The sequence below is a fragment of the Sphaerodactylus townsendi genome, linkage group LG09, assembly GCF_021028975.2.
Source record: "Sphaerodactylus townsendi isolate TG3544 linkage group LG09, MPM_Stown_v2.3, whole genome shotgun sequence".
Lineage (NCBI taxonomy): Eukaryota > Metazoa > Chordata > Lepidosauria > Squamata > Sphaerodactylidae > Sphaerodactylus > Sphaerodactylus townsendi.
In genome coordinates this window covers 76,963,719-76,978,747 of record NC_059433.1, presented here as the reverse complement: position 1 = coordinate 76,978,747, position 15,029 = coordinate 76,963,719, and the positions used below count along the sequence as shown (strand labels likewise).

The following is a 15,029-nucleotide window of genomic DNA, read 5'->3' as shown; positions in this document are numbered from 1 at the left end:
GGCTGGCATCTCCAGAGGCATGTCACTGTAAGATGTGTTTCTCTGTGCGGCACAGTGGGGTTGCTGTGGGGAGTAAGGTAACTATGAGTGGGTTTGTTATGCAGAGGAAGGCAATGACAAACCACCTCTACTCATGTCTTGTCTTGAAAACCCTATTAGAGGTTGCCATGAGTCAGTTGCAAACAGATAGCATTTTATTATTATTACCTATACTCTGTATCAGGTTAAAGATGTTAGTATGGTCAGTTGAGTTGCAGCAGTTGAGAAAAGTGTATGCTTCCACAATGGAATATAGTCCCTAATGAATACAAGAATTATCATTCACTTTTACCCGCTGCCTCTGTCAAAACCATTATTTTGCGCATTATTAAACACGGTGCTTTGATACAACAGCATTGATAGTTCATGGAACAATTGTTATCAAACTTTCAAACAGATGGGGGGAGGCAGGGCTAGGTAGGCACTAGGACCCAGGCAGAGAATTTTACAACAAAAAACCTCTGGCATGTTGAGTTCTATGGCAAAGGAATATTCAATCTACTAACATCTTTTTATGAGGCAGAGTCAGTGGTGGGATTCAGCCGGTTCGCACCACTTCAGCAGAACCAGTTGTTAAAATGGTGCTTGTAAGCAACCGATTGTTAAATTATTTGAGTCCCACCACTGAGCAGAGTATAGTTAACTCCCAATGGAATAGCCCACTTAGCTACGTGTGTATAGGCAAGTATATTTTCACTTTTTGGGATAAAAGTCTAAATTGCTAAGAACTGCAGAGGAGAAGTTAGGATAAACAGCAGTAGCAATAGTACAAGGACAATGTTTTCCTTCAAGAGGCTCACATCCAGGATGATATATAGGACAAAAACACTGAACAACAACTACGAGAATTATACACAAAACTTAGACAGAACAGAGTGAATGAATTGTGCTAATTTTGGCCCCAACCATATGAAGATGGATGAGATTCCCATCATTTGGATTCTGTCCATTATTTCTGTGGGGCATCGATTATTTCTCCCTCCCAATGTTTGGTAAAGGAACCCACAACCATTCAGTGAAATAGGCTACAACAGGGTTCCCCATCTTTTTGAGGCTGTGGGCACATTTGGAATGCTCACACCGCATGGGGTGTGTGGTCACAAAATGGCTGCCATAAAATGGATGCTGCAGGAGGCGGAGTCAGCCACAAAATTATTGCCCTGGCTTAGTCACACAGTGTAGATCCTTGTACTGTGCTGGCAGCTGCTGCCAAATCAACACTTTAAAAAAACCTACAATAAAATATCTAATAGTCAATTAGAAACCTTACTTGGCAAAAGCCCTATTCAGCTCCACTGGCTTCCTTAAAACACTTGAAGAAGAGGAAGAGTTTGGATTTATACCCTCCCTTCAGGTGGTGGGATTCAGCAGGTTCGCACCACTTCGGCAGAACCGGTTGTTAAAATGGTGCATGTAAACAACCAGTTGTTAAATTATTTGAATCCCACCACTGCCTCCCTTTCTGTCTTGTAAGGAGACTCAAGGCAGCTTACAAACTCCTTTCCCTTCCTCCCCCCACAACAAACACCCTGTGAGGTAGATGGGGTTGAGGGAGTTCTGAGAGAACTGTGACTAGCCCAAGATCACCCAGCAGCCTTCCTGTGGAGGAGCAGGGTGACAAATCCAGTTCACCAGATAAGAACCTGCCACTCATGTGGAGGAGTGAGGAATCAACCCCTGTTCTCCAGATCAAGGTCCACCTGCTCTTAGCCACTACACCATACAGCCTCCTGAAAAGAAGACACTGGGGACTGCTGGGCTAAAGTGTGTCTGGGCACATGGAAGAGGCCATGACAATTCTCATGGTCACAAAAACAGGCAGCCCCTGTGCTGTCCTACCTGTCTTTAAACATAGTTCATCAAAGTCAGCACAACAACTGGTGTAGCTCTTGCACAAGTTGTCACAACGGCATCCTGGAGGCTCAGCCTCTTGAAGTTCAAAGCATCTGTTTCTGCAGGATCCAGCAGAGCTGACCCAGGGGGAATCTGATAAGACTGCGTGGGTGGAAAAAGACAGAAAGAAAAGAGGACACCATGATTCAGACAATCTCAGCAGGTGGTTAAAGATTGCTCAAACTAGTACTGATTTGGAGAAGGCCTAAGTGCATTGTCCAATAGAAGAGAAAGGGACGACAAGATAAACGAGGGGGAAACCTTATGTTTTCCAAATGTTGTTTCTTAGTTTTGAAGTTTTCCAAATGTTGTTTCTTAGTTAATGAAAGAGAAATCATTATTCCATCAAATAAGAATTCCACCAAATAAGGTTTGCCTAGAAACCCCAGTTTTTAGGCCCATAATTATGCAGGTTGAGACAATGAAACTGTATGCAAAAATAAAAATAAGACAGAGCTGAAAATTCACTGGTAAAGAGAGGGGAGCATGAAAAGAGGAAAGGGCGTGGTGAGTGAGGATCTAATACGGGCAAGTTCAAATATCAGTGCCCTGCTATCATGATCTCTGTGGAGATTTTGTCTAACCATTCTTAATTCGCAATGTGGAGCGGAGACAGAGTTATAATTAAAGGTGGGCAATGATTCCTCATTCTGGTGAGCCCATAGTGGAAAGAAGCAGTGATGGGCAGTCATTCTAAGTAGGTCTACACAAAGTCAGTCTCATTTTATTCAGTGGGGTTTTCTCCCAGAAGGCTGCAATTGTAGGATTTTTGTTCCTGTTGTTTGAGGCATCAAAACCGAGCTGAGTTAAAGGTATTATGAGCATAAGAAGATCCCTGCTAGCTCATACGAAAGGTCCTAGTCCAGCATCCTGTTCCACAAAGTGGGCAACCAATTGCCCTGGACAGACAAAAAACAGGCCATAGAGAATAATAAAGGCCATCCCATAATACTGCCTCTGAATAAATAACAAAGGAATACACAGTAAAGTCTAATAATACAAGAATAATCCTGTGTAGATTGGCCAAGAACTGGTGGTGAGTGTATTTTTTAATTAGTTACACTTATTTAAATCATATTACTTTGCAATGAAATATATAGATACATTGGGGATTATTTTGTTTTACAGAATAAGCACACACTGGGCGATTCTGCACATCTGTAAAATAGGTTCGACCCAGTTCCCTGAGAAGGGTACTGACCTAGGTCGAAGCCATTGTTGTTCCCCACTGCAACCAGCTTGATCCCAGCTCAGAGGGTGGAATCATCCTGTGTCACTTCGCCGCTCCATTCCGATTGGCTACTGTTCTATGGCCATGTTCCGTCTATCCCCACACACGTTATTTAAAAAACTGCCACAGAAATGGAGGGACGAAGGTGGTGTTTTTTGATTGGCCAGCTGTACGCATGCCCAAAACACTCAGCTGTGATTGGCTGAATGGGGGACTCCTGGCACCAGAGATTCCGCTCTTTGCTGGAATCGAGCTGAGTTTGAGCGTGGTTCCCTGAAAAAGTAGTAGTTCCCAACTGGAGTTGGAAATTTGACCGTTACACGTGGCGAAGCTGGTACAAAACCACGTCGATCCCAGTGGTTGTGCAGAGCACTTAGGTCGAACGCAGCTCGAACTTAGGTCGATAACACAAGTGCAGAATCAACCACTGAGAAAGATAACAAAACAGAGCTGGAGCCTGTCTGCCTTGCATCTGTATGCGAATGCTGTATCATTGCATGGAAGAGCAAAATTGTACTGATTATGGTCACATACTGAAGACACTGAGCTGGATGAGAGCAAGAATAAAAATCACAATTCAGACTCAAGACTTCATGACATGTTCTGTAGAGATTACTTGCCAGTTTGGGGCCAATCTACAAGGAAGCTCTCTTTAATGGCTACTGGCCATGGTGAGTAGTGGGCCTATCTTCCATGAGTCTGTCTAACCCAGGGGTAGGGAACCTGCGGCTCTCCAGATGTTCAGGAACTACAATTCCCATCAGCCCCTACCAGCATGGCCAATTGGCCATGCTGACAGAGGCTGATGGGAATTGTAGTTCCTGAACATCTGGAGAGCCGCAGGTTCCCTACCCCTGGTCTAACCCCCCCCCATTTAAAGTTATCAATGCTTATGACCATCACTATATCCACTGGTAACAAATTTCACAATTCAACTACTCATTGAGTAAAGGAGCATTTCCTTTTACCTGTCATGAACTTATTACTCATCAACTTCATGAAGTACTCCTGAGTTCTAGTTTTATGCGCGAGGAAGAAAATAAGAACATAAGAACTAGCCTGCTGGATCAGACCAGAGTCCATCTAGTCCAGCACTCTGCTACTCGCAGTGGCCCACCAGGTGCCTTTGGGAGCTCACGTGCAGGATGTGAAAGCAATGGCCTTCAAATGCTGCTGCTGCTGCTCCTGAGCACCTGGTCTGCTAAGGCATTTGCAATCTCAGATCAAGGAGGATCAAGATTGGTAGCCATGGATCGACTTCTCCTCCATAAATCTGTCCAAGCCCTTTTTAAAGCTATCCAGGTTAGTGGCCATCACCACCTCCTGTGGCAGCATATTCCAAACACCAATCACATGTTGCGTGAAAAAATGTTTCCTTTTATTAGTCCTAATTCCTCCCCCCAGCATTTTCAATGAATGCCCCCTGGTTCTAGTATTGTGAGAAAGAGAGAAAAACAGTTTCTCTATATCCCCATTTTCCATCCCATGAATAATTTTATAAACCTCTATCATGACAATCCTTTGACTGATTCTTTTCAGGTTAGAAAAAAGACAAACTCTTCAGCCGTTTCTCATAGGAAAGGTGCTTCAGGCCACTGATAATTTTGGTTGCCCTCTTCTGTACCTTTTCCAGCTTTGCAATATAATATCTGTTTCGAGATGCAGCAACCAAAGCAGCACACGCTGCTCAAGTGCAGAGACTCTATTGCTTTATACAAAGGCATTGCAATATTAGCTATCTTATTCTCAATCCCTTCAAGCCAGTTATAGAGCTTCTTTTTGTTGAAGGTTTTCATGGCCAGAATCAACTGGCGGTTGAGGGTTTTCCAAGCTGCATAGCCATGATCTGGTGGTTTCAGCTCCTCGTGTTTCACCTTCGTCCACAGATGTCAACCACAGATGTGGGCGAAACGCTAGGTGCTAAAACCACCAGACCACAGCCACACAGCTCTGAAAACCCACAACAGCCAATTTCCTTTTGTTACTTGTGAGTCAACATTCTCTACATACATTCTTTACAGACTCCACAGACAATCTATGCAAGGATTCTGTTAGATGTCTGCAAGAAAAGTCATTTAAGGTAGTATCGCCACTGTTTTTGTTTAACTATAGACAATTTCCAAGACAGTTACTCAGCAGTGTAACCTACTTGAACCTAATGGAGGGGGCGGGGGAGATGGGTGGGTCAGAATAAGGGCAGATAGTGTCCTCTGTGACTCCAGTAAATAGGAACAAGGTAAACTGTCTACAGTCAACAAGACAAATTGGGAGAGGGGAAACACAACCGTGTCTTCTTAGGATGTTGTGTTGACTATGTCCTTAGATTTTACTTTTCTTTTTTTTCATTTTACTATTTCCTCAAAGGGAGAAACAGCAGCTGTTAGGGGCTGGGAAACACATGGAGTTTTTGAGGATAGAGTCTGGAAAGGGTGTGGTTTGACAAGGGTAGGAACCTCAGAAGGATATGTCATAGACTCCGCCCTCCAAAGCAGCCATTTTCTCCAAGGAAACTGATCTCTGTCGCCTGGAGATCAGTGGTAATCCCAGGAAATTTCCAGCTACCAGCTGGAAGTTGGCAACCCTAACTGCGGAACTGAAGAGTGATGAAACAGGGTGGCTCGATCACCACTGGTGGAAAATTTGGAGCAAGACTGATTGAACACTGCATAGAGCCCACATTAGAGTCTTTTCTGTGGCGGTGACACTAGCGAAAATAACCATTTCTCCATTGCTGTTGTGTTTGAATGTAATCATCCAGGTGAGTTGTTTTTGTGTGGTTCAGCAACCATAAACTTCTGGGTGTAAAAACTGCTGATAGAAATGTATTCTTTGACCCTGCTGTCATCCTTCACTTCTCCTTCTCTGTGTCTTCCTTGGTTTGTTCCTGGCCAAAACGGTATTTGGCATTTGACGGTATTTACACGATGTGCTATTTTGCCATCTTTCGAGGGGTTCTTTTCTCATGTCTTTTGACTGTATCATTTGACTTGAAGACCTTTCGCAATAAACCAGGTCTTTGTACTTGCGATGGAGCCTCCCACAAACACTGCTGAAAATGCTTGGCTTTGGATCTGCTGAAGTCCACATGCCATTGTTTGCTTTGGAAAGTAAAAATCCAGAAAGTTTCACTGCATTTCAAGGGGGGGGGGGGTTATCATGCGCATTTCTCTGAGCTCCTTAAAGAAAAATTATTGTGCTTGTGATGTGATCTTCCTATGTCTGTAGAACAGTTTTTGCCATTTTCTTCTAATGGGATTCCATGGCGTTTGCTGAAGTTCATTGCATTTTGTGTGTGCTTCTTTAAACATGAAGTCACCATGGATTTATGGCGACCCCATAGGGCAGGGGTCTGCAACCTGCGGCTCTCCAGATGTTCATGGACTACAATTCCCATCAACCCCTGTCAGCATGGGCAATTGGAGAGCCGCAAGTTGCAGACCCCTGCCATAGGGTTTTTAAGGCAAGAGATGTTTAGAAGTGGTTTGCCAGTACCTACAGAGTGAACTCTAGGGCCGTGGTGGCGAACCTAGGGCACTCCAGATGTTCGTGGACTACAATTCCCATCAGCCCCTGCCAGCACGGGCAATTGGAGAGCCGCAGGTTGCAGACCCCTGCCAAAGGGTATTTAAGGCAAGAGATGTTTAGAAGTGGTTTGCCAGTACCTGGAGAGTGAACTCTAGGGCCGTGGTGGTGAGCCTATGGCACTCCAGATGTTCATGGACTACAATTCCCATCAGCCCCTGCCAGCATGGGCAATTGGAGAGCCGCAGGTTGCAGACCCCTGCCAAAGGGTATTTAAGGCAAGAGATGTTTAGAAGTGGTTTGCCAGTACCTGCAGAGTGAACTCTAGGGCCGCAGTGGCGAACCTATGGCACTCCAGATGTTCGTGGACTACAATTCCCATCAGCCCCTGCCAGCACGGGCAATTGGAGAGCCGCAGGTTGCAGACCCCTGCCATAGGGTATTTAAGGCAAGAGATGTTTAGAAGTGGTTTGCCAGTACCTGGAGAGTGAACTCTAGGGCCGCAGTGGTGAACCTATGGCACTCCAGATGTTCGTGGACTACAATTCCCATCAACCCCTGCCAGCATGGAATTGTAGTCCATGAACATCTGGAGTGCCATAGGTTCACCACCCACTGCTCTAGGGCATCATACCCTACTGAGGTCCCTCCCCTACCCCAAACCCTATCTTCCCCAGACTCTAATCCTCCAATCTCCATAGATTTCTCAACCCAGAACTGGCAACTTGTATTTTAATCTTCTAATCCAACTAAGACACATATAGTAGTGCTTTGGGGGCTCTAGGTTCCCAGTTTTACTGCCCACCTGGGACTGTAAAGGCAGAGAAGAGGCTGAATATTTGGCCTGCACTTGAACTGAGAGATGAATAGTTATACCAGTTCTTGTTGGGTAGGGCTGAATTTCTAAAACACCATGCAGTTTGCCTAGTCAATCTTTATTTATTTATTTATTTACTGGACATCTCGCCCACTCTCCCCTGTCACAGCAGGCTCAGAGCAACCAACATTATCAATGTTCCAATACAACCAAATATATTGGCATAACAATAGAAGACTGGTGCCCTAAAATACAATATCCCATGAAGGAGCAACAACTAAAATTACTGGATAGCTGGATAGCTTTAAAAAGGGCTTGGACAGATTTATGGAGGAGAAGTCTATGTATGGCTACCAGTCTTGATCCTCCTTGATCTGAGATTGCAAATGCCTTAGCAGACCAGGTGCTCAGGAGCAGCAGCAGCAGCAGAAGGCCATTGCTTTCACCTCCTGCACGTGAGCTCCCAAAGGCACCTGGTGGGCCATTGCGAGTAGCAGAGTGCTGGACTAGATGGACTCTGGTCTGATCCAGCAGGCTCCTTCCTATGTTCTTATGTTCTTACTGTGTTTCTCCACATCTCACATTAAACAATAATCAATAGCAATAAAGCAAAGAAGGGGAGAGGGGAGGGAGAGCAGCGAAGCTGGAAAAAATGGTTGTCCTAAGCAAAGCAGTTCCTCTTACAGGCCCAGCAGAACTGCTGTTGGAGAACAAGATTAGCTTGTGAACTCCAGCACATGCCAGCTGGGTGACCTTGGGCTAGTCACAGTTCTTCAGAGCTCACTCAGCCACACCCGCCTCACAGGAGAAGCCCTATATTTGTTCTAAGTCTATGGGGTCACTACCATTGGCAGGGAGGGGTTGTGGCTCAGTGGTAGAGCATCTGTTTGGCATGCACGAAGTACCAGGTTCAATCCCTGCCATCACCAAACAAAAAAAGATCAGGTAGCATGTGCTGTGAAAAACCACTACCTGAGACCCTGGAGAGCAGCTACTAACCTTGAGAGACCCATAGACTGATTCAATATAATACAGCTTCATGTATCACTGCAGATATCCACCTGCACAATGGAACTGTGGCACCTTCTCCCTTGAGGTGAACTTCATTCATTTAATCATGAAGCTCTATTGAGGATTGAATTTGTAATGTCAAGTGATGTAACTTCAAGGAGAAAGAAGGAGTCCTTTTAGTGATACAGTCTCCTTTTCACCATTCACTTATTCATGTCAGGACACATGATTTGCACATAGAAGGTGTTAGGTTCAATCCCTGGAATCTTCAGTTAAAAGACTATCATCCCAAGAAATAACCGGAAAAACTGCTTCTAGACAAGGGACAGTGTTTGGCTATGTGGACTAGCAGTCTGACTGCAAAACAGCTACGTAGGTTTTCATAGAACGCCATGAAATTCAGTTTTGCTTACCAACCTAGGTTAGCTAGGTTTCTCTAGCTCGACTTGGCCAGAAGAAGTCAAAATGGCAACACAAAACTCCCATGATATGAATAATGCATGCTGAGCAGCACAGTGTTCTGTAACGCTGCACAGGAGAAAATCAAGGACAATGCTAAGTCTGTGATTTTTAGGGGAAAAGGATACTGCTGACCCACTCTACAGCATTCTGCAAAATGCAGCAAGACAGACAAGGTCACTACGCACTACATTAAAGCACCACACAGCACCGGTGTTCCATAAATACTGAAGCCTTCGACAGTACACTAAATACGCTGCTTATTTCCTAGCAGAAGAGGTGATTGTTTGCACGCAGGCAGGTTTAGAAGGAATTGAGATCAAAGCCCCCATTCTGTTGGGGAAACAGAGGGGGCACGGCTAAACGTATTTACAGTGTAATCCTAAACAAAGTGGCATTCTTTTGAACCCGCTGATTTTAATCAACGTGGAAGGATGCAGGTCTGTTTAGGGTTGCCCGGAAAGTGATACAGTGCCACTACCCATCTGATAACCACAAAATCACAAGTAGAGCCCACGGGTAACAAGTTATGAGTATGGAGTCTGTTCACATTTTCCTTTCTGCCTGTCCTCTCCTTCCCCAGATTGTCATACAGAACCCAGGAGCTCACAGTCCACAGCAGAATCAGTAAAGCTACTTGAAGCTGCTTTATACTGTTCATTAGGGTCAGCACTGCCCCCTCAAACTGGCAGCAGCTCTCCAGAGCATAGGCAGAAGTCCACATCTCCTGCTTCCTGATCCAGTATGGCATAATGGTTAAGAGCAGGTGCACTCTAATCTGGAGAACCGGGTTTGATTCCCCGCTCTGCCTCTTGAGCTGTGGAGGCTTATCTGGTGAACCAGATTAGCTTGTGAACTCCAGCACATGCCAGCTGGGTGACCTTGGGCTAGTCACAGTTCTTCAGAGCTCACTCAGCCACACCCACCTCACAGGGTAATTGTGGGTGGGTGGGAAGGGAAAGGAGATTGCAAGCCCTTTTGAGTCTCCTTGCAGGAGAGAAAGGGGGGATATAAATCCAAACTCTTATTCTTTTTTGTTTAAAAACAAAAACAAAAGGTGGAGCTACCGTGGATCGAACCTGGGACTTCTTGCATATCACACAGATGCTCAGCCACTGAGCCACAGCCCATCTCCAGTCTCTACACGCTGCTGCAGCCCAAACCTGCAAACTTCCAATACACATATTGTTTTGCTCACAGGGTGACCAGAGCAATCCTGGATATCCCACCGGCTACATTCAGTAGCAGCCTGGATGGCCTGCACTAGCTCAAACTCATCAGAGCTCAGAAGCTTAGCGGGATCAACCATGGTTAGTATCTGGATGGGAGACTTCCAGGGAGGACCATGGTTATACGCAGGGAAAGGCAACGGCAAACCCTCTCTGGGCACTTTCGCACGTGCAGAATAATGCACTTCCAGTCCACTTTCACAATTGTTTGCAAGTGGATTTTGCTATTTCGCCCAGCAAAAAAATCCAGCTGCAAAGTGCATTGAAAGTGCATTATTCTGCACGGGCAAAAGTGCCCACAGCTTCTCTCTTCCCTTGAAAACCCCGTGAGAGACACCATGAGTCGGTTGCAACTTGACAACGTTTAATTATTAGTCCAGGCTAGCCTGATCTTGTCAGATCTCAGAAGCTGAGCAGGGTCCACCCCGGTTAGGACTTGGGAGGCCACCAAGGAAGCCCCCGGCTGCTATGCAGAGGAACAGTGGCCATCTCTTGCCTTGAAAACCCCACGAGTCAGTGGCTGCTTGACGGCGTTTCGTTATTCCGTTACAGAAATCCGTGCAAAGAGCGCAGGAGTCGATTTCCCAAGCAGACTATTCCCAACTGCAGCCTGGCTGTTTAACAGCTCTGGCCATGTGTTTGGAGTTTGTACGCACTACACCGAACACCTGCGAGAACAATGCAAGCCCATGCTTCACAACATACGGAGGAAACATTTCCTCTGTTAGCGCAAAAAGCAGCTGGATCAGATAGGAGAGCGGGATGCTAAGCCCTTCAACGTGCAAAGCCAAAACTCAACGGAGGTGCAGCCGAGCTCCACCGGTCGCCATTGCTACGCACCATCTGCATCTTCCATTACAACAGGAATCACATGGGCTTATCAAAGCCGAAGCAGGCGCCTTTGATCGGAGCATTTGTTACCACTTAAACTTAAGCCGTCCAGCATAACAGCCTATCCTTCTTTTCCACAGCCCATACTTCAGCATTCCCATTTACGACGGTGAAGCACAAAGGCTTTCTCATCTCACAGGCGGGACATCCTGTTTCCATTACTTTGATATGTTAGAAATAACCCTGGCAAGGAAAGCGTGCGTGCACAACAGAAGATACGCATATATGTTTGTTCGCTCTGTGGTCACTACAATATATAGCCAACATCTTGGCTGCATTTGCAGTTCTCAAAATGTAAACATGCTTTGTACTAAAACCAAAAAAAAGAGATGCTACAGAATGAATAGGGCACCTATAAGCAGAGGCGTTTCTGTTCACCTCCCCAAGACGCTCTTGCTACAAGGGACACCAGAAGTTGAAGGCACAAGAACCATCGAGCTGCTTATTCAAATAATTACATGCTGTCCTAAGCAAGGCCGGATTGCTATAATCTGTGTGTGTTTTTTTAACTGTTCAGTGTTCCACTTATTAAGGCAAACAGATCGCACTAAGTGGCTGCAGGTTTTTCAGCATCACTGCAAGCTTTTTGTAAGAACACTCCTTCATAATTCATTAAAGCCACTCACAGCCTTCCTTTCTTTTCTCAGAGGAAGGAACTGCAGCACAAGCCAAGGATACTGAAGAACGTGGACTTCCCTTGCTGGGTCGGTTTGAAAAGGTCTGTCAGGTCTTTGCATTTCATTGCCCGAAGCGTCTCCAGCCTGGTGGCTCTGGAGAGGTCACATGAACAGGGCATGAACCTCCATGTTCAGGTGCAGTGTTCTGCCAGATACCAGATTCTGGGAGCAAGTCGCATTGGAGGAGGAGGAAGAAGAAGGAGGAGGAGGAGGAGTTTGGATTTATATCCCCTCTTTCTCTCCTGTAGGAGACTCAAAGGGTCTTACAATCTCCTTGCCCTTCCTCCCTCACAACAAACACCCTGTGAGGTAGGTGGGGCTGAGAGAGCTCCGAGAAGCTGTGACTAGCCCAAGGTCACCCAGCTGGTGTGTGTGGGAGTGCCTAGGCTAATCTGAATTCCCCAGATAAGCCTCCACAGCTCAGGCGGCAGAGCTGGGAATCAAACCCGGTTCCTCCAGATTAGATACACGAGCTCTTAACCTCCTACGCTCCTGTGTTGGGGAGGGAAACCCGACAGTAGGAGAAACTATGAACACCACACACTATGTAGTGGCAGGGGCATTCCACCCAAGGGGACATATAGGGTCAAATGTCCCCAGGTTGCAGCCAATTAGTCACATGGGGGTGGAAAATCGCCCCCCCCACACACCCCTCCTCCTTCCCCCCCGGGTCCATACACTGACTTCAAATCTGATCTTGGTGGGGGAGGGCGGCTGCCCATATGGGGGCAGGGGGGTGAGACTCAGATTTCTCACCAGGCTACATTTTCCCTAGATACGCCTCTGGGTAGTGGCAAGCTGCATAGATTACACCTGTGAAGGAGTATTTCACATCCCTCCCCCCCTTCCTATGTTTTGCTCTGACCTGGATGGCCCAGGCTAGCCTGGTCTCCTCAGATCTCAGAAGCTAAGCAGGGTTGGCCCTGGTTAGTTCACGGATGGGAGACCACCAAGAAACTCCAGGGCTGACATGCAGAGGCAGGCAACGGCAAATCACCTCCATTCATCTCTTGACTCACAAACCTGAATAGGTCGCCGCAAGTCGACTGTGACTCGGCGGTACTTTCCACCACCCGCCTTTCCTGCTCTGCTCATCTGGACATGCTGAGAATGTTTCCTGACAACATCTCTCTCCGTCCGTCCTAATTAAGTCATTAAGAACCAATTAGGGAGCATCTGTTCAGGGGTGGACTGGCCATTCAAATTTCCCGGTTAGCCACTGACCTAGAGGGCTGTCGGTGGCCAGAAGCCAGCATAACCAAGCTCTAACAACCGTGCATCAGGGGCCATCCTGGCTCTGACCCTTCACCAGCAGTGATCCACTGATGTCAGCCACCTTTTCCCACACTGCCGACAGTGTTTAGGAAGAAGCGATGAGAATTAACCCATCGTTTGCACCATGGAGTGACCCCTGAACTGTTGCAGAGGGCATTCGGTTTGGCTGACTACAGGATCATTTCCACTTCGCAGTGTATTCCTCCCTCCATCACAAATAACAATGTTAAAACTTAACACCTGCTTCCCCCACCCCCAACAATCCCATCCCACCAGTCTTCTTATTCTGATAATAGTTTGCTGTCTACTGTTCAGAGGCCAACATGGCCACCAGATAAACCAGAAGAAAAAGAAGAAACTCATTTCTATTTGGATATACCTTTCTGATCATCAACGGCACAGCTGCACATCAGGAGAACTCTGTAGAGATGTTTACCCCAAAAAAAGCCCTATGAAAATTGCTTGCCTTTTCTGCTGCAGTGAATGTAACAGACTAGAAGTTCTCAAGGGACAAAGTAGCTTAATCGGGTTTTTTTTAAAAAAAAACACCCTCAAACCTAAACCCCATGTCCCAAATCTCTGCCCCTGAATATGCTTGCATCTCCCTTTCCCACACATGCACCCCCATCAGGAGTAAATAGATAACTTAATGTAATCCTTGAAGGTCAACACACTCTGGATTTTCCACATAACCTTTGCTATACTCCAGAACTGAAAAAGCAAACAGTAGAACTACATCTGTGGAGCCGTTTGTAATCCCCCCCCATGCCCCCCAAATCTACCCCGTGCGAAAAGTGTCATGAAATGGAACGGCTGGGGGTCATTTTCCCATACCTGAGAACAAGGTGTCTTCGCCATCCCCAGAACGTCGCAACCGATTGGCTGTGAATCCAATGCAGATGTTTATCCCGACAGCAAAAATGAACAAGGATATTAGCTGGAAACAGAGAGGCAGCAAGCAAGAGAGAGAGAGAGACAGAGGGCAGCGGTAAGTAAACGAAAGACATCAGGAGCCAGTATGCTTTTAAAAAAAAGAGGGACAACCAACATTTATGATTAAAATAGAAAATAACCTGCTATTTAATGTTCCCCTTTTGCCACTGCCCCTCTTACTGGAACACCAAATGACAGAGTCCCAACTTCAGAAGGGAATTTATGAATAAAACATCTTGCATTCAAAACTCAAACATCTCTTTCCACGCTGCAAAGGAGGTCTTTTTACCCTCGGGAGACATCAGTGGCTCCTCCTCAGAAAAGGGGGGGAAAAGAGGCAAACCTCATTCCTACCTGATGTAACTGCAAAGAGTTTTTCTTAGCCATATTAAGAGGATTCTTGAAAAGCCTGGACGGTGGTGGGCTCTCTTTGCCTTTAAACTGAGCACAGGACTCTGTTTGCTCGGCTCCGTCTATTAGCTACAGCGAATCCCACCTGGTGAGCTTGACAGACTCAATTTGATTTGTCCAGGGGGAGATTTCATCATGTTCCATTCTCAAATCGCAGCTCTTGTGTGCAAGAAGCCGAAGGCATCATCCTTCTGGCTTTCCCCTCCCCCTTCCACACACACACACACACACACACACACACACACACACACACACACACACACACACACACTTTTATGTGGTTTCCTTTGGCAACACAAGGGTTTCTTCTGTTACTGTAAGCAACAAAACAGTTCATGCTCATTTTATTCTTCTCACTCACGGAGCAAGATTTTGAGAGAGAAACCAAATGTGCGCATTTTCTGCATTCTGTTAAACACATCACAAAAAGCTTCATGAGCTGCAGCGTTTTCTTTTTAATGCTGTATTTCAAAATGCTTCTTGACCCAGAACACAAGAGCCTTTTTAAGCAGTCTAGCATGGCTACCGGACTCTGGTTGTGTAATTACCAAAATGAGTTGCAGTGCCGCATTAATACACACTAAATAGCCCTTTTCACAAGTTACTTTGAGTGAATGCATATCCCTACATGTACACGTGTG

General features: G+C 46.0%; 1 protein-coding gene across 1 annotated transcript in view; it reads right to left on the bottom strand.

The window, feature by feature from the left end:
* ENPP2 (ectonucleotide pyrophosphatase/phosphodiesterase 2) overlaps nucleotides 1-14,545 on the bottom strand; it is an 88,332-nt gene extending 73,787 nt beyond the window's left edge. The window contains exons 1-3 of the mRNA XM_048508597.1: nucleotides 14,332-14,545; nucleotides 13,879-13,981; nucleotides 1,879-2,034 (exon numbers count right to left, since the gene is read on the bottom strand). Coding sequence (XP_048364554.1) covers nucleotides 1,879-2,034; nucleotides 13,879-13,981; nucleotides 14,332-14,364 — 292 coding nt within the window. The 5' untranslated portion in view covers nucleotides 14,365-14,545. The remainder of the gene's footprint in view (nucleotides 1-1,878; nucleotides 2,035-13,878; nucleotides 13,982-14,331) is intronic.
* Between the last annotated feature and the right edge of the window lie 484 nt (nucleotides 14,546-15,029).